Here is a 19,499-nt window from a genome sequence, read left to right as displayed (position 1 = left end):
GTTTATCGGATACATTGTTGTTCGGATGATGTAGTGCAAAGCGATTCGTTTCATTTTTGATGACAAAATGTATATGGTTTTTTTTTTCTCGGAATCGTTCGAATTTTCTACAGAATGAGCATTTTAATGTTTTAAAGCCTCATAAATGAGCAATATTCTTTTATCACTTTTCGAATGAAATGCGGCAGTCCTTTGCGGGTATGCAATATCTCAACTTCCGATCAATCATATTTTGATATTTAATGGGAAAAAAAGTTTTTTTTTCATCATAGTTTTTTGTTTGCACATTATTTGAACTTTTTCCATTCATTTGAAATACACGGATTTATAATTTAAATGCATGAATTTAACAACAAATTACTACAAAGTATTTGGAAATTTGTGGAAAAAGAAACAATTGTTTACCATTATTTGGAATCGTAAATATGATTATAGACTATATAGTACGAAAATGAATGTTGTCAATTTCGTTCATTAAACTTTCGTTTGATAGCTGTGACAATTTTGTCTGCAAACAAGCACTATTTTAACGGCTTTGTAATTAAAATTCGGCAGAATTGTTTGCATTAAGTAAATAAATTATGATGCACAGTGGCCAATTTTCCCACACACAAACTGAAGTGCGCTTGAAACATGGCGTGCACATTTATTTATAGCATTTATTTTCCACAAATTGCTCTATCACCGACATTTTTCTGTTTTCGACTTCAATCATCTCAGTTTTGAATCAAAATTTGTTGTGCCTTGGTACACATTCAAGCAATTCTTACGTGTGTGCTGAATTTAAAGTTATTTATTCATTTGTTTAACATTGTTTCTCAACAAAACTTTGAACAAGTATTCACGCATTTACTACGAACAACTTTTTTTTAACAAAAAAAAAAAACTGAAACGAAATTTGTTCGATTTTTTTTTTCTTTTATCGTGTTTGTGGAACAGAAAAGTTTATTTAATTCCACCAACGGCAAAATTATTAGTATTTGTTCTTTTTCAATTTCACTCTATAAAATGCTTAAGTAATTGCGTATTTCACTTTGTACAACAAAACGAATAAAGACGACCGAGAAGAGAGAGAGAAAAAAATATGACGAATAATACAGCGAAAATTCTTTTTATAACAAAATATCATGTTTCATAGATCATCGAGTTTAAATAACATAAAATGTGTCTACATTGTGCACTTACATATTTGATAGACATTTCTTTTGTTTTGAATGAAAAAAAAAACAACGACGACGACGACACATGATGAGAAAAACTTCCATTGTCATTATTTGCTTGAATTGAAAGTGAAGAGTGCAATGCACACATCCAACGAACTCATAGACTCGATTACTCGATGTGAACTTTTTATGGTAACACGATAAAAGTGCATAGTGGAATGACACTTCAACATATCGTCGACTGAAAGTGACGCAAAAAATAATATGAAATAAAAAGGAGACGAAGAGCAAAACTGAGTACAGAGAGAGAGACAGACAAGTTGAAATCAAAGTGACCTTTTTCCAAACTGATTTCGATTTTCGCCGTCAAATGTCAGGCACAGTCATTTTTTAAACGAAACGACCAAACAGAAAGTGTACAATCAAATGTAATTTAAGAAGCACCATTTATCGGTGGAAATGGTTATCTGAAAACGAAGAATTCATCACAACGGTGAACGAGCTGAAAAATACAACATTTACGTTAGCTACGAAATATATTTAGCTGCTGCTGCTTGTGTAATTTTCGATCAAAAAAGCGATATCTCTTGTCTAACCGACTTTATCTATCATGTAAATTGTCTGCAGCTTGTTAAAACAAAAAAAAAACTGAAAAGAAAATTGAAACTCATTAAAACTAATATGAAAAAAAACTCTATTTTCAAACCGATGATGGTGTGTAAATAGAAAATTATGGTTATAAAAACGTCGAGATGTGAGCATTAGACGAAGAAATACTATGAAATTAAAAAAAAATTGATTCATTTGTTTAAACATGAAACAAGATCCTTTCTGACATTATCTGCTGCTATTATAGCTACCTATCTATTATCTTGTTGGCTACCGACCGACACATTCATAAATCCTTCGACGGAGTTTATTTTTTGATTACTATTTTAATTACACACAGGATATTATATGCTAATGCGTCCATACTATCATTATATAAATGATATAAAAATATGAAAAATGAAATGCATGTTGTGAGTCGCCAATGGTTTGGCCATGTGTTGGTCGATATAGAAATGTAAAAGTAATAATAAAGAGTTTTAGTGACCCAACCAGAGGGCAAAATGTTACGATATAATTTTGATGTACGTGATGAAAATACCAATTGGGAAACTATTTTCCATTTACTCTGGTTTCTTTTTGAATTAAATCAAACAAAAGCCAAGCAATAACCTGTGCGAACAAACCCGACTTGAATATATACAGTCATTTCTTTTTGATTCGTGAAAAACTTCTCTTGCAAGTAAAACGCTGTTGAAATTCATCGTATACTCGACGCAACAATGTTGAGACGATAACTGAGTTAGCGTTTCACCCGACTGACTGCCAAATGATGATTATAGTTTTAATTGTTGTTTGTGCATGATGCCTGTTTACACAACCGCCTTTCGGTCATGGAAAAAAGAATGAGGAGCATAAAACAATGAGTTTACATAGAACACGGTGACGAGCACGGTGGTCAAATGAATTTCAAACAAACGGAGGATGAAAAAAAGAAGCTCAAAATAAACCGACATTTTTTGATATGTATCCGCGTGTGTGCATATCAATTTTTTTTTTAAACTATACCGAAAGAAAAGAGGAAAAAAAATTGAAACTAAAACATTGCGATGGCAGCCAATAAAAATACTCATTAACACGCGTTATAAGGAGTGACGAGAGAAGAATGTGAGAGAAGAAAAAAAAATAAATGCAGAATATGGGTTGGATTTCCGTTACATAAATGCCGCAGTCTTTTACAACACAATGCACGCTTTTTATTTGAACGTCATTAAAACAAAACAAAATGGGCATTATTAGTTTTATTCATGGTGCTAGAAATACAGCAGAGTGTGCATATGTTTAAAAGGAAACTGGATACCGTACAAAAACCGCCATTTGATGAAAAAAGCAATTGAATCGTGTTTAAAAACTCATTTTCCAAACGTCACGACGCCTTTGAATATATCGCAAGGATTATAAATGCACACACACACCTACATATTAAAGTGATACTGCTTGTAATTCAAAACCACACCACCTACAAAAGCCACCGATTTCAATAGCATATCCAAAAATCGAGCCAAGTTCTGGTTGTTGTTGGTCTATGAATGTATAATACTTTTATGTATTCATCCGTTCGCCCTTATGCATGGCTAACGAAGGAAAAGAGAGAGAGAGAGAGAGAGAGAACGATGATACACATTTCATAACAATATTTCCGAATTTTTGCATTGTGATTGTAATCAGGCTCAGGATCTTTCTTTATTTCGATTTTTTTTCACATTTCAATACACTTCATTGTTGGATGCGAACAAATGATTTCTGAAAATCTCTTTTTCTCAAATTGATATGTGTTCGACAGTTCATTTTTCTCATGAAATTTGATTCGAAATCAAAAAAATAGAGAAAATTAAATACCTAAGCAGATTTTCAGTCTTTTTATGCCATTTTTTTTAAACCACTAATCGCCAAGAACAATTACATTTAAGAAGATTCAGAAGGCATTTCTTCCATAATTGAGTGGTATTCTTTAAATAAAAACGTCTGAAATCAATGGACGATTATTAATTGATTTCAAACCGACAAATTCAATCGTTAAGAGGCTTGTTGACTTTTATTAATTTGCTCATGTCAATGCGTTTTCAAATCGAAGCTATGTGCCAGTTCATTCTGTAGGCACAAAGGCCAACCAGTAATCCAACATCATTACGATAAACATGAGAAATTCACATTTCCAGAACACACTTTATGAATAATGTAATGAGAGAAACAGAAGAAGAAAAAATCATTCATATTCAAAACATAATAATGCACACGAATTTATTCGTTGCTTGGTGCTGGTGTTTCTATTTCTCTCCCGACTCTCAACAAAATAATGAATGAATTAATTGAGTTCATCCGTTTCGAGGCGAATAAATGTAAATTAAATAATTTCATTGCAAACTTTTGCTTTTATCTTGAACTCACCAAAAAAACGCATAAAACATTATGAAAATTTCATTCGCTATGCATGTACGACAAGAAACAGTGGAAGTGTAACGGCGAATTTGCATTGAAAAAGCGTAAAAGTGGTTTAAATGAATAAAATAAAAATGAAAGTCTTGGGATGTAGCGGCAGTCGCACGCGGGTGAAATAAATTTAAGATTTTATTCCATTGCATTGCAATCGCCGGGGAGTTATGTTAAGTGTGTATCGGTCGCGCGGTAGGATACAAGATGCGAATGACCTTAGAATTTCATAATAATAATCTGTGTGAGTGATTATTGCCGTTGATGAACGCAAAGAGATAAGAGCCAAATGCCAGATGTGAAATGTTAAACATTATTATGATTCATCGTTAATCCACTGTTAATTGTATGCTTCAGTGATTCTAATTGTAGGCTTATCACATGAAATTGCGTTTTCGTATGGTTCTCTAAGCCGCTTCGAAATCATTTAACAATTCTGGCCAAAACATATGCTTCGTTCATATGTCTTTGTTCATAACGAGCCAATTGAAACGATCCAACGCTAAAGAGAATCAAACACCAAAAGCAGAATAATTGAAAATGTTGCGGTTAGACAGACGAGCAAATGAAATTGATGAAGTGCGTAAATAAAGCCCATTCACTCATTCTATTCGGGAAAAAAATGACGAGAAGATGAGTAGAGCATAAAAAAAATGTCAGAGATCAGAGCGCAATAATTGCCGATTCATTTACGATTTGGATATTGTCAACAACGGAGAATGTACACGACACTGTGATGCATGTGGTTAACCGCAGTTCCGCAATACACATATGCACACGCTCTCAATGTTTTATATGAATGATTGCTGCAGTGGAGTATGCATTTAAAATAAAGTATGTACTTTATGTGTGTGTGCGCGCGCGTGCACTTTAGAGACAAAGCGACATCATTAAATTTAATGACTCAGAATGTCGGTTTGGCCAAACGACCATTGCAAGCATATATGCGAAATTCATAAAAATTCAACACAATTACACATTAGTCGTCATCATAAATTCTAGCTAAAACCATAACATTTTCCATGACGTTTTACGTCACTGCACAGATTTGGAGCAATTATGTAGTAAGTAGTTGCTAGCGAAAATTGACTTTGTGTGGAATGTGAAAAACTTATTATGAAATTAACAATGTGTTTTACGAGTACAAATATGCCCGTCCTGTATTATTCCTTAAAATGACATCAATTGACAGATTTACTTTAAAATTTAAATGCTCCGAATAACCTCCAAAAAATCTTATGGCGGATACAAAAATGCTTTGTTTCAAATACTGATGGCACAATTCCTCAGAGGGATCCCTGGAAAAATCCATATGGGTTCCTCACAAGAGTCACTTTTATCTAGTGCAAAAAATGGCTCTTGGCAAAACCTTTAGCAAAAAGTGGAAAAAAAGTGATTACAGGGCTCAAAAATCCCCAAGAATGTTTTTTGCGTTTCGAATAATATTTTTTGAAGGGGGGTTAACCAATGTGAGGATGTATAGAGTTCAAGTATCTTTGAGTCGACGGTGGCGCCGCCCATTTCAAAGGGAACGTCAATGTAATTTAACAACTCAAATCGTAACTAAACAGCGCGCTAGAACATTATCTCATCAATTCAACGTTTGCAAAATGTCAAAGTCATCATTCGATCTAATTGAAATCTGTGTTCGTTAATATGATTGGAAAGGTCGTTTGAAGCAAACTACATAAATTAAAGTATGGATGAAAGATTAGAGTTGCAGCAAAGTATGCTTGCAGCAAAATCAATGTGATTTCCCGAATAAGATTCAAGGATCAGATCAAATCTGATATTAATCTTATCAAATCGAACTACATGTCAACTCAATATATTAAAGATACATATCCATCAAAGACAGTTTCCACTTTTATGCACACAACAAACTTGAACGTGAATTTTAAAATCGAATTTCTCGTTAAGTCATTCATATTTTTTTTTCGTCGTTTTTCATAGTGGCAAGTGTGATAAAATGTGTTTGAAATGTGTCGATACATCCTCCCATTGGGGTTAACTCGAACCCTAGGAATACTCGTCAACACCTATGCAGATTATTGAATGAATAATTAAAACTAAAACTTTATGGTGGCAATACAAAAGCATTAAATGTTTATTTAAAACAAAATTACTCGCATTTGATTTAGTTATATATGCATACAAAGATGAGCTCCATACAGTTTAAACAACATTCTATTGAACTAGTTGTTGACTTTGTTTCGAGCAAGCAATTCTCCCGGGCTATTGAAAAAGTGGACATTATTCGGTACTACATACAAAAATTGCGTAAATTTGATCAATCAACGTTACCACATATTTTAATTGAAAAATGTCGAAAATATTTCATCTTCAAAACAATATTCAAATATAATCTACTGGTAGGAGTAATTGGACTTCTATCCTAAAAATAGTTCATTTTGATTATCTCTCAAGAGATTATTAGTTTTACATACACGAAATTAGCAATCATGCATGCTTCCAACTGAAAATAACGATAATGAAATACAACTAGCACTTCATTTATTTTAGTTTTCATAAGCACATTGTCATAAAAACATGCTGGATATGCAGTGTGCATATCCTCTAAATAATATTTCGGCAATAATAATTTCTTGTTGGTAGTTAGTTTGTTGTTTTAAATTTTTGTCATTATTCAAAAATTCCATTGCGTTAGGTGCACATTACAAAATGCAAGGGATATGGATGAAAATAAATTTAATAATTGTGCCGTGGATTGGGGTTCATAATTGAATTTGCACGGAAATATTCCATAAATTTAAATGAAAATGTATTTGGTGAATCCGGATCGGATGCTGAACGAAGTTAATCCGGAGTTTTCCACAATTGAATCGGATATACAGCAACATGATGTAATTTTAGCCAGGTGAAGAGCTCCGGGTAAAATTTAAAATGCACAAATCATTTGAAAATCCATAGGTATCGAAAATGTGCAATATTCATTGAGCTGTAATTAGTTCACGTTACTAATTTTAGCATTGAGCTAGCAAACGGAATATTTGCACATAACCAGGTTGAAATATAACCGAAAATTGAGGCCTATGGCATACGCAAACCACGTCACGCTCGTAGTTAGAATACGATTTTTACATTTGAATAGTCAGTTATTTGGCCATTTGCAGTTATGGCAAATATTAATTCAACATTTCTATTTTTTTCGTGAAAGCATCACATGCCGAATTTCTCATACGCACAAAAACACAGACACACGCATACCGATACGGTAATTTTGATTTACAATTAAACATAGAAACAGTGCTGCACGATTGCTCATATGACATTCGATATTGACCAATTTATCAATTTAATTATTCATTTGAATCCAATACAATTGGATTATTTCGTTCGATTGGGGTTGTTTAATGGCATTTGTACAACTCTATTGGCAATAATCATACTTATTAACGGTAATGTTTAATTTAAAGTCAATTGTTGTATACCTTCGTCGAATGGCTGTAATTCATCACAACATTCTTTGCCAGTGAAATTGAAATTGTGGAAAATGGTATATCTATTGAGTTTGATTTGGATAGTACATATAAATGATATCATAAATGAACAAGTTCTCATCACCCACGTCATAAATTAGCGAAAAATCAATAATAATTGTTGAACAATGCATATTTGTTATACGATTTGCGATGCAAGCATAATGTTGACTTGAATTTTAATGATGAGCCAATACCATGGCCATCAATGATAACCAAAAACTATTCCACAAAAGTTCTTTATTTTAGAAGGCAACATTTTTTTTGATCGAGCAGTATATAATTTTTTTCACCAAAAAAAATAAAGAAATTACATGTCTCCATGATTTCTTGTGCTGTTACTAATAATTCCAATGTTTGGTACATGGAAAAAAACTTTGTTGCCCCGTGGACATAAAAGAAGAACATGATTCTTAGCCAACGAAAAAATTGTAACCAGCATTAAAGATGACAATGACTTGACTTGATGAGCAACGAAAAAAAAACGATGACGACGAAAACTACAACAAACTAGAAATATGACATACAATCCCCGTTGGCATACACGATTGCTAAAGGAATATATATAATGACAACGTTTACATTAGAATGCAACATAACAATGGAAAAAAAGAATGAAATTCGAAGAAAAGAAGAACATACGACCGTACTGTTGTCGCATTTTGGCTTTTTTCCACGAACGTGCTGTGCATAGATAACGACAAAAAGACCAATGTCCTTAACCAAAAAAGAAATGGAAACAAAAATCCGGTGGTACAGCATTACATGCGGAATGTTTTTGACTCATCGGTCTTTTTCATTTCCCCCCAATGTCACTCTATTCATGTTTGGTTAGTTTCATACAAGGAAGTTGAAAATTTTGATAATAGAATAGATTTTCAAAGTAAATAGCATCGAAAAAATTAATGGCATACTGAGCCGGATTTTTACAAACACCATAAATGTGAAATTTTACACATAAAATCGAAGTGAAATGGAAAAGTCTAGCCAGACAATGTGTATGCATGGTCAAAAATTCCTCTTTCCGGTGAAATATGTTTTCCATCGAGTCAATGGACACAATTTTGTGTATTTTCATTGAAAATTCTAACGTTCACTATAGATTATAAAAAATGCCATTTTCGAATGCAGCCTAGCAACTCCATTTTTGAATGCCACATTGAACATACAGTAACAACATTCAACAATCACAAATTCCATAAGGCAATATTATCCATTTGTGCATTTTCATCGAATTTCCTATTTAACTTGTGTCACAATATTGCTAGCATTCATTTTATTTATGCGATGCGGTAAGCGCTCACCTTTTCGTGGAAAAGCAATTATGGTTGCTAGTGAAAAATATTTGCAAGAATAAAAGTGAAATAAACACGGACCACTGTTTATTCGAATTGCTGCGTATATTGCCGCTGCCCATTGATCATCAATCGCATTTTCTGTCTGTTGTATTTTGTGTAGTGAATGAATGTTTAAATTGCGAAGTACATTTTCATTGAAACTCACTTCACATGGTTAATTCGCGGTTGATTGCATTCCACTACCGTTGAATTCGATTTAATTCTATGCTTTAATGGATATACAAACAGAAAAAAAATCGAGCAAAACTTCATCATTTGGTGTTCTATCTAAAATTGGGAATCATTCCAGTTCAGAAATGTTCGATGGAATTCACAGGAGAATTCAAAACAAATATTGCTGATGATTTGTTCTAGTTTTGTTTTCTCGATGTTTTTGTGTGCAATCATCTACATTTTTATAGACAGGGGAAACGCTGATAAAAACCAGTTTCGAACGCTCTTTCTGCTGCCAAATGTTGTGCTCGGCGGAAAAAAATATGCACGAGAAGCAGCAACACCCAAAGTGGTAAAACACATGAGCATCCCGTTAGCATGAAAAAGTAAGCATTGGGAGTTGAAATGAAAATGTGTACACGGAGTGATTTAAATAACAAGATAGAGGGTGTTGATGAATATAAATTGAGTCATATATAGAGAGTTTTGTTGTTTATTTCATTTCGTTTGTTTTGTGTAGCAGCGCGGTATCAAAATACTTGGTTGTGTTTGCCGTTTATTTTGTATGATAACCTCTGGTGTCTAGGAGCGTCTAACATAACCTTTTCACCATAAATTCTGTCTTCAGTTTGATCGTTGAATATATCGAAAAGAGGCCGCCTATTCTTGAGCCAAATATCACAATAAAAATAAAGAAATTCATAAAAAATGTATGCGTGTGAGTTAGAGTCAAGCGGGGCGTATTGATGGAAAATTCAGTTGACTACTGTTTTTCTCGCTATCTTGTGTTTGTGATAACACAATTCTCATGCTTCAATAACACAAACTCCTAATAAAAAATTATTTATTTTTTGCTATTTTTTTCCCTCATTCCAATTGTGTTTCTCTCTCACCTCCCTCTCTCTCTCGGTGCAATGAATATCTCCTTGTATGGATAGTCATAAATATAAAGCAATTTCACTCAATGTGTTTTTCTTTTTTCTTTTATTTGTGAACAAACGACAGTGTGCATATATGAATTTGGGGTGGAAAAAAATCTCTAAGATAAATAATAACGCAACAAAAAAGAGATCCATATTTTGAGTTTTGGAGCATATTGTTTGGTTTGTGTGGAAAAATTCACGTTCCGTATTGAATCGAACCACCATAAATATTGGTGTAAAGGTCGTTTACAAAAAAAAAAAAACTGAAAATATGAGGAACATTTTCATTCTCGATAGAAAATAAAATATGTAAATTTCCGTCAAATCGCAAAATGTAAAGCAAACACACTACGGAAACATTGAAAGAACGAAAAAAAAATAACTGCCCGAATCGAAATCCATAATAATATGAACAAATAAATTTCAAACTGGCAAATGCGAAACAGAAAACAACAACACAACCAATCGAATTGATAGTCATAAATTTTAGTTCGGTTTTATTCAAATATATCACTGCAGTGCAGAAATCGCATTTTCCGCTTTAAACTTTGGCTATTAATTTTCCAACATTAAGTTTTGTACTTTATGTTAAATCCGATTTTCTCGATGATCTTTCGTATTACGTGATAAAAAAAGAAGAAAGTTTAAGTGGCAGAATGAGTGCGGTTGAAGTGATAACATTCCAATATAAATGAAGAGAAGCTTTTAGTGAGAAATTCACCTCGGGTAACCTGTATACAATTAACTTTTCCATTGGTCTGTCTTGTCGTAAAACGGAAACTCTGCCTTTCGGCAAGGTAACTAAAACACCAAACCAAAATAAACAAAAAATGTTTTGAACTGAATTCAATCCATTTTCGACAGTTGTTTGTCTTTAATTCCCACGTTGACGTGATAATGTGCTAAGTACATTGCATTTCATTGCTTCGACTGCCGATTAACATCCGTTTTGTATTGACAGACGGCGGTGTTCGAATCGTTCACCACCAAAAATACCATTGGCCAAAATATTTTGATGAAAATCATTGGATAATACCGAAACGAATGCCAAAAGGTATTTTTCGTTCTTTTTTTTGGTACTTCGTACATAAACAAAACAAACCATAAATTCTCGCATTTCGTTATACCAAAGTCCATTTCATTTTCGCATAGATTTGTTATGCTCACCGATATCGAACATCTTTGGGTGGCGAAGATATCCTTAAGCTCAATAATTTTGGCCGTACGATAAATGCTTAAACGTGATTTATTCCATTGTTTTTGGGATTTTCTCCTATCTTAATTCGGACACTTTGTTCGTTTTACAAGGATTAACGGAATGATGGCCACAAAACTCAACCATTTGGAATTTTCATTAAGACGATTTTATTCAGATCGTATTCGTTCGGTTTTTATTTGGCTTTCAAAAGTATTTCTTTGGATTTGTTATACTTTTCGTTTTTGTGAACATGAACTTGAAACTTTATAATTACATTCAGGCGATGCTTTTATTTTTTCTTGTTTAAACGAGAGAGCATTCGAGACAAGAGCATTCAAATAAAGACCGTAAAATAAATAAAACATAAAATTTAATTGTGAATTGAGTTGTTAACATACGACAACAGACATCAAATGGATTGGCGATGTTTGCCGACAACTTGTTTACGATTTAATGCATGAGAAACGAAATTGAAAAGCGAAAGTGATTTATACACTCACACTCTGTTTCAATCGTTTGTTCGCACGAGCGCTCCATCTCGACAATATATATATTCATTGCAAGGTCTTGAGTGACGCGTGCTTATTGCAGGGTGCGTCGCGAAACGAAAAAAAATTCTTCTGCGAACACATCCTTTTGTTGTTTTAGAATCAATTCCGTCAAGGCATTTGACATATCACGCATTAAAGTCCCACAAGAATGCCATACCCTGTACAAAAATCCATCGCGATAAAAACTCATAACAACGCAATTTATTCACGACGATTTAATTTGATTTTGACATGCCTAATATGGAAAAATTTAATAAAATTATTACGATAATGAAACAACACGCATGAAACAAATGCTCATGAAAACATGTTACCGCTACAACAGCATTGCCGACGTCTTCGTCGTCGTCTTCAACGATAATAATATTTAAACCAAAAAGAAAGTCAGAAAAATGGAAAGGGCTAGAGAAGAATAAAAAAAACGAGCGTATAAACATGTATGCGTTTTTCGTTGAAAAGAAAATGGATGGAATTGAACGTAAATTTTGCATGTGCTGTATTGTACTGTTGTTTGGAACATGCATCACTCCAGGGAACAGTATGTTGAAAATGTTGTGGCACGTACAAATGAGAAAATATGTTTAATGCACATAATTGCGTGCACATGTACTCTTTAACATTACATGTTTGGGCACGTAACGTAAATGCAACCCTCCTTTGGAATATACAGTGTGCGAGCCAGCCAAGCCAGCCAGTCAGCATGCTCGTTTAGCTTTCATGTTCCCGTGGCGCTTTTCATTCGCACATACTCCATCCAATTTCAGTATGTTTCACAGTATTTTCACTTTGTCTAGCTTCCATCAGTTGAACAAAAGCGGCCCAAAATTGAGAAAAGTCAGTTTGCAATAGCCATACATGAAAATTATACATATTGTTTCATTTGTTCATTCAATAAATCCATTTCCATTGTAATTTTCGGTGGTGATGACTTCCTTATCGCCATCTTCATTCCCATCTGTTTAATGTAGTACAAATGTACCGCTGTTTCAGAATTAAACGAAATTCTCGCATAATAAAACCATTGTTCGGAAGAAGGAGAGAGAGCGAGATAGTTAGAGAGGAAGATAGAGGAGCGAGCAGAATGTGCTGCAAATGATTAAAACCCAATGGATGTGTCATGCGACGACGATGATGACAACAAAGACATAGGAAGAAAACAAACTTCAAAATACATTAAACCATGCCATAGTATTGGGAGAGCTTCATTGATTATGTATTAGGTGATGAATTTTCCATTCAATGGCAGTCGTTTTCTTTGGCAGCAAATTGGATTTTTTCTTCTTTTCCTTTATTTTAACTGAAATTGACAGATTTCATTATGAGTGTCAATATTATTCAGCACACATTGTTTCGACGGATATAGTGTGTGGCATAGTGAGTAAGTGCATCGACACATCGATGTCAATTCCATATGTCAATAAGGAATTCAAACTGTGTGATAAAATGTGAGCAAATAAAAGTCAGAACGTTGTCAGAAAAGCCGAGCCATTTAAATGAATTCGGAAGTATTCTTTTTTTCTTCATATCATACCCGAAATTCCAATCGTAAAGCATGCTTGTATTTCCATCGTATAATAAATGAATCGCTTTTGGTGTTATACAAATGTTTCGCATTACATTGCTGATATTGGGATATGTGTTTATAATATACACATAAACATCCTTTGGTAATACCCATTCAGATGATGTCGTACACACTACGGCCCAACAAAAAATACATGACAAATGAAAAGTCGCTTTTGCTGATTTCGCACATTCATTATTTTCATATAAAAATCACACACGTGTTACTCTCTCGCTCTGTCGATAAGATCGATTTCGACCGTCCAAAGCACACAGTCAATGGCTAGACTCTTTTTCTATTGTGCAAGCTCTATTTACGCTTGAATGGCTAATTCATGGTATCCGGTAAGAAAATAAAATAGACAAAAGTCATGACGTTTTCAATACCCCAAACCAATAAACTAGGCGAAATTGGCCAATTGTTTATCCAAATTATCGGTGTTGATTACAAACCATTTACATACATTTATCCTATGTTACCATGTTATCAAACCATTTCAATAGTGTTGAATACGTTGCTTTTTTCTCTGCGAGAGATGAGCGCAGTCAATATGATTGTATTATGACGTCACATATCTTACAGAAAAACGCCATCTGTGTAAAACAGGCTTACTACAATCAAAAAGTATAGTGAGGGGAATGAGATGAAGAAGAAGGGGAAACTTTTATACGTTTGATTTACATTGTAGTCAGCGTGTTTTACGTAGATGGTGTTATAAGTATCTGTCAAATTGCGCTTGCCCTTCGTTTCTCTGTCAACCAAAAATTAAAGTTTCGGTCAATGTTGTTGTCATGCACGATGTGATTTCAAAAACATTAAGAAATACTAATGCACACAATATATAGAATTTTTTTTACGAAATGGCTTTTTATTTTAAATAGAAAAACTGTAGTGAATTCGCGAAAGTTGTGAAAAAATGATGAAGACTGCCATAGCAATACTCACAACCAGATTTTCGTGCATATAAGAGAAAGAAAGAGTGAATGGAAAACCAATTATCTACCAAACATTCCTTTTGCAATACGTAAATTGGTAATTATGGATTCACTTCCTGCTGCGTGGCAAATAATTATACATTAAATTAGTTATTCTTTGTGAAATCTTATTTATTCAATTTCATTGCGTTTTGACATTTTTTTCATATTGACAATCAATTTAATCAACAATAAGATTGTCCAAGTAACGAGGAGAACATTTATTCTTGAAAGAATAAAGGACGAATTTTCTTGTGTTTATTTTCTTCAGCTTTCTTTTGAACCCTTTCTTCTTCTCTCCTACGCCTTTCTTCTTCTCTATTAAATCTTTGTAGTGCTTCACGTTGTTCCTGTTCATACTTCTCGTTATACTTGTCTAACATCTTCTGCGCTTTCTCCGCCTTACCTAGTTGCAACAATCGTTGATACTCCTCCCACAGATCATCGGCTGTTTTTGAGCCAGAAATACAGCCCATACCACCTATGATACCTTTACCATTGTTACTTGCATTCACTTCAGAGAATTGAATCTGTAGAAAAAAAGGAATATGAATCTGAAATCGCGATCCATCTTTAATTTTTAAACTTATTTACCCCACAAAATACGATTCCGAGAAAAAGTAGAGCGAAAATATTTCGATGCAACATGATTTAATTTAACTCAAATTAAAAAGATCGTTTCAATATGTTTTAGTTAAAATGTAATCGACAAGTTGACAACTAATTGCTTATTGATCACTCTATCGAATGAGTTCAGTGTATATACACTTTTGCACCTCACTTGAAGAATCGTTGCGTTGCAAATGTCACCTTCTGTTTGTTTTAATGAGTATGGAATTTTATACAACAAAATAACAATATCACAATTAACACATGTCACTGATGTCACTAAGTCAATATCAGCCTGCTTTTTGAGCCTATAAAAGTAGTACAACTAAGTATAAAATATGTTTGAAAACCACTACAAAAACCATTATCTATTAAATAATACATACTTTCATTTGTATTTGAAAAAAAAAACGAAATTTCCGAAATGCACCACATTTTTTTTATTTGTTGATGAGTTGTAATTTTCCAATGTTGATCATACTTAGTTATAACACACTTTTTACACCAAGTCTGGGACTCGTTCATGAATCATGATGGGGGAAAAAACCAAAAACCACAAATTAAAGGTTCGATGAATTTAAAATGTCACTGAAAATGTGGCTTTTGCCATTGTAATTTTACTTCTATCTCCTATGGCAACGCTATGAAATGAGCAACATTTTTTTGTGCGTGATGAGCAAGAGAGCGCCAAAAATTATATAATAAATTTTCTGAACCACAATAAGTACATACAATATTTTTTTTGTCCCAATAATGCTCTTTTGCGGAAATGTAAATTTAATTAATATTTTCGTATTTGAGGTTTTTATAATGAATTTGAATTTTCATCCGATGGATCTCAAAAGCACAAGAGGATAACTGGATACAAATATACAAAAAAGTAACAAAGACCAAAAAATTAATTTACTACATAAAATAAAAAGCGGCATTTCCCATTGAATGATGATTAAAAAGGCATTTTTGTTATGCACACGTAAATTCAATTAATTTCGGCTTCATGTTTCCAAAAAATGCAAATGTGTAAAATGTGTTCAGAACTGTGTTCAGAACTGTACATCTCACAACTCTTGAATTGCGCTTAAGGGCAAATTATATGTCCATTATAGTTTAATTGTTGTGTCCGTTTAATTGTGATTTAATGGATGAATATGAAAATTTAACACATGCAAACACACACACGCACCCATGTGGGACACGCCAAAAGAGTTTTTACCAAAAATTGAACAAATTAAAATTTCATTGGCAGTTTAAGTGAAAAAAAATGCTCAATAAATAATTCAGTTACCAGTCTTTAGTAGTTTTTCATGATAATAAAGGCCCTTTCCCCAGATCGAACAATAAATTACAATCAAATATTTAGGAGTGAAGTGTCCGCACAATTTGGTTTCATGTTTCGACACAAATTATTTATTGCGAATGGCAGCTTAATTTCTGTAGTGTGCCAACAAAAAGCTGATACGGTTAGTTTTTTGTGCATCACCTAAATTCCAATTAACCCATCATTTATTCAATCGAAACAAAGGCATGGTGGTCATTGTTATATTAGGGATTTAAAATGTAACAATCGTTGCTATGGGATTTCGATATAAATAGTGTTTATTTTCAAGCCACTGTAACTGTTGAAAGCTGATTATTCATTATGGGACGCAAAAACAGTTTATTTATTAAAAAGCTAGCTAAGATCGATCGAAGGTTTTTTTTTAAATACTAAACACTCTTTTTTACATTGTGAGTGTGAAAAGTGTTATGAATCCCGTAGTTACAACCATAGATGTGTATTGTGCATAGTTAACATATGACGCTCCTGTTCAAACATCAAAAATTAAGTAATGATTGATGAGTTCAAAATGGTGTTAAGCAAAACTCAATTTCCTTGTTATATGAAACATTCTATGCCATCACTTTTCAAGCCATTAAATTATTTTCACTGTTTCAATATTATATAAAGTTTTCTGCGGAAAATTTATGTTTTTGTGCCAACGAAAAATCGATAAAATGCTTCACGTAGTTTCTTACAAGACGGCGAATTAAAATGTGCAAAATGTGGCTGTAATCGATGAAATTGTTTTTTTTTTGTTCAAGCGATATGCTAACGAGCACAGACGTAAATCAACACCTCGCGCAAAACTGGTTCACCAGAAATTTAATTAAAAATTTCTCCGGTTGCTCCCGTTTCTTTCACACTCTTTTTCTCTTTCCTTTCCCTTTTTATGCTGAAAACTTGGCAAGCGTAAAAAAAGTTTTAGCAAAAAAATAAAAAAAAATAACACTGTTTTATTATTCTTGGCAATTAATTATGTGGTGTTTTCGAGTAGCATTTGCGCGCCTTCGAATTGGGATCAATTAAAGTTCCAACACAAACACCACAAAAAATAAAAGCACAGAAAAAACACACGCTCATATTTATTTCAACACGCTTCTCAGACGGCGTGCATGCCGTCCACACTTTTTTCGATTTTATGTGATGATGAGCCAAATTGTAATCGCATCAGATTCGAAATTCGAATCACGCATTTGGCTCATCTATAAACGAGAATCCCCCCAAATTACCATTTAGAAGTGGCCGGCAAAACAAAAGATACGGATTGTCTTGTTCTTTTTTTGTGCCAAATGTGCGACTGCATCGATGAACAGCAAAAGTGAAAACAAAATGCTATTTCGATAAAATGCATGGTTTTTGTTAAGGTGTGTTACACAATGAAAAGCCTAATGCCTTTGATGCGTATAAGTTTAAACAAAACAAAGTTGTAATCGCATTTAAAAAGTTGTGAGCATGCAATGCGTGCTCCTCGATCCGACACAAATCGAGTCGAGTTTGCATTTTTTTTGTTCTCTTTTTCTTGTTCGTCTACTGTAAATAAGAAGAGAGAGAAAAAAATAGAAGAAAAGACCTCATTATTAACGTTCGTTCGCATCGGAACACGTTCGATTAGCCGTCTCGTAAGTTTCCATACGACTCACTCATCCACACTCAATCACACTAGGGGTTGACTGTGCATCGTCCAATTGTTATCGTCATTAAATAACACTGATTGAATTGAAGTACGGAGATGGAGGGAGAGAGGTTGGAATCATTTGCAAGCCCGTTGTAAAGTAATCAATGGCCAACGAAGAAGAAGATTCATGCATACCCACACATTTTCCGAAGCGCTCTCTTTCTATCATAAAATTACCATGGAAAATGAGTTTAAAATTCAGCGCACATCATCGACAAATTATCTATTATCGTTGCTGTTTATGCATGCAAAATAAATTGAATATAATTTTTTTTTCTTTGGACCGAATTCAGCATACTCATTCATGAACGCTTTTCGAGCATAGAATAAAATATATAAAAAAAGAAATATCAGCTATGATTTAATTAAATTGAATTATACGTATATTATACTGAATCGAAGAAAAGAAACAATAGAGATGGAACCTTTTTTTTCATGGATCTGATTGAAAATCAATGGAATATTTCGCAAACAAATTTACGATGTAACTCAACTAACTTGCTTATGTTTTTCTCTTGCTCAACAGATAATGTAAATTGCCAAGAACCCCGACTTGAAATCCTTCCACGACAAACGCCACAATACAGACCGATCGGGAAATCGACGTTGATGACATGTCAAGCAAAAGTTGACAATCCGGATTTAATCACTGATTTGCGATGGAGAGGACAAGACAACATCAACATAATGCCAAAACAGTAAGTACTTTCACTGAAATGAAACTCGATAAACTACCGGATTTTCTCTATTTAGTACGGTCGACGGTGGAGCATAACTTGTACTTATATTTAATCCAATATATTCAACATTGTGATGAAAAATATTAATCTTATTTAGCTTTAGATACGATTTTAATTTACTATTTTCTCTTTCCTTTTGTCTCTATATCTTTGTACTTTGACACAAAAAAAAAATTACATTCCAAATTGCAAATTCAATTAGATCGAATTATTATATACCAAAGTATGATTCCAATGGAAGATTGCGTAATGAACCGACGTAAGTTAGCGTGTTTTCAAATTAAACAAACACATATCCATGTTCCGTTTTTGTGTTTTGGCACTCGAGTTTGTGGCATTTTCCACAGTGCAGCAATCTAATGTTCTTTGCTGGAATGGCTTCGGTTTTTTTTACTTCTTGATTGCATTACTAACCAAAGGGCGTTCACCAAAGGGTTGAATCAATTTAATCTAATAAAATCATTATGTAAATTACTAGTTTCATCCATTAAATTAAATTGTTCCCGTATCTCAGTCACATAATGCTCGGTTTTCTATTGATAATTTCACTGAAACCAATTCTAACAAACAAAAAACTAACAACTTCCAGGGAATTGAAAATAACAAAAAGCAACTACTAATTATTATACATAAAATATCATTTCATGTTTCTCTTTTGTTCTATTGTTGCCATTACAAATTGATTTCATTACAATTACATTGAGATAGTATGTTTTCCTCCACCAATGACA

At 33.3% G+C, this 19,499-nt stretch overlaps 1 protein-coding gene and 1 long non-coding RNA gene across 5 annotated transcripts in view; one reads left to right on the top strand and one right to left on the bottom strand.

Moving 5' to 3' along the window:
• Positions 1–19,499, top strand: part of LOC116339527 (fasciclin-2) — a 97,191-nt gene that overhangs the window by 67,185 nt on the left and 10,507 nt on the right. For 3 of the 4 annotated variants that reach the window (XM_031765459.1, XM_031765457.1, XM_031765456.1), the window contains exons 2-3: positions 18,555–18,726; positions 18,971–19,027. In XM_031765459.1, coding sequence (XP_031621319.1) covers positions 18,555–18,726; positions 18,971–19,027 — 229 coding nt within the window. The remainder of the gene's footprint in view (positions 1–18,554; positions 18,727–18,970; positions 19,028–19,499) is intronic. The other variant, XM_031765458.1, reaches the window with a different exon arrangement.
• On the bottom strand, positions 14,531–15,190 carry LOC116339533. The gene is made up of 2 exons (XR_004201005.1): positions 15,018–15,190; positions 14,531–14,953 (listed from the first exon to the last, which is right to left on the bottom strand). It is a non-coding gene; the product is annotated as an uncharacterized LOC116339533 (long non-coding RNA).

This window comes from Contarinia nasturtii, unplaced genomic scaffold (genome assembly GCF_009176525.2).
Source record: "Contarinia nasturtii isolate CC-2019 unplaced genomic scaffold, AAFC_CNas_1.1 Cnas_scaffold_533, whole genome shotgun sequence".
Lineage (NCBI taxonomy): Eukaryota > Metazoa > Arthropoda > Insecta > Diptera > Cecidomyiidae > Contarinia > Contarinia nasturtii.
Note: the sequence above shows the minus strand (reverse complement) of the source record. Positions and strands in the feature narration are given on the sequence as shown.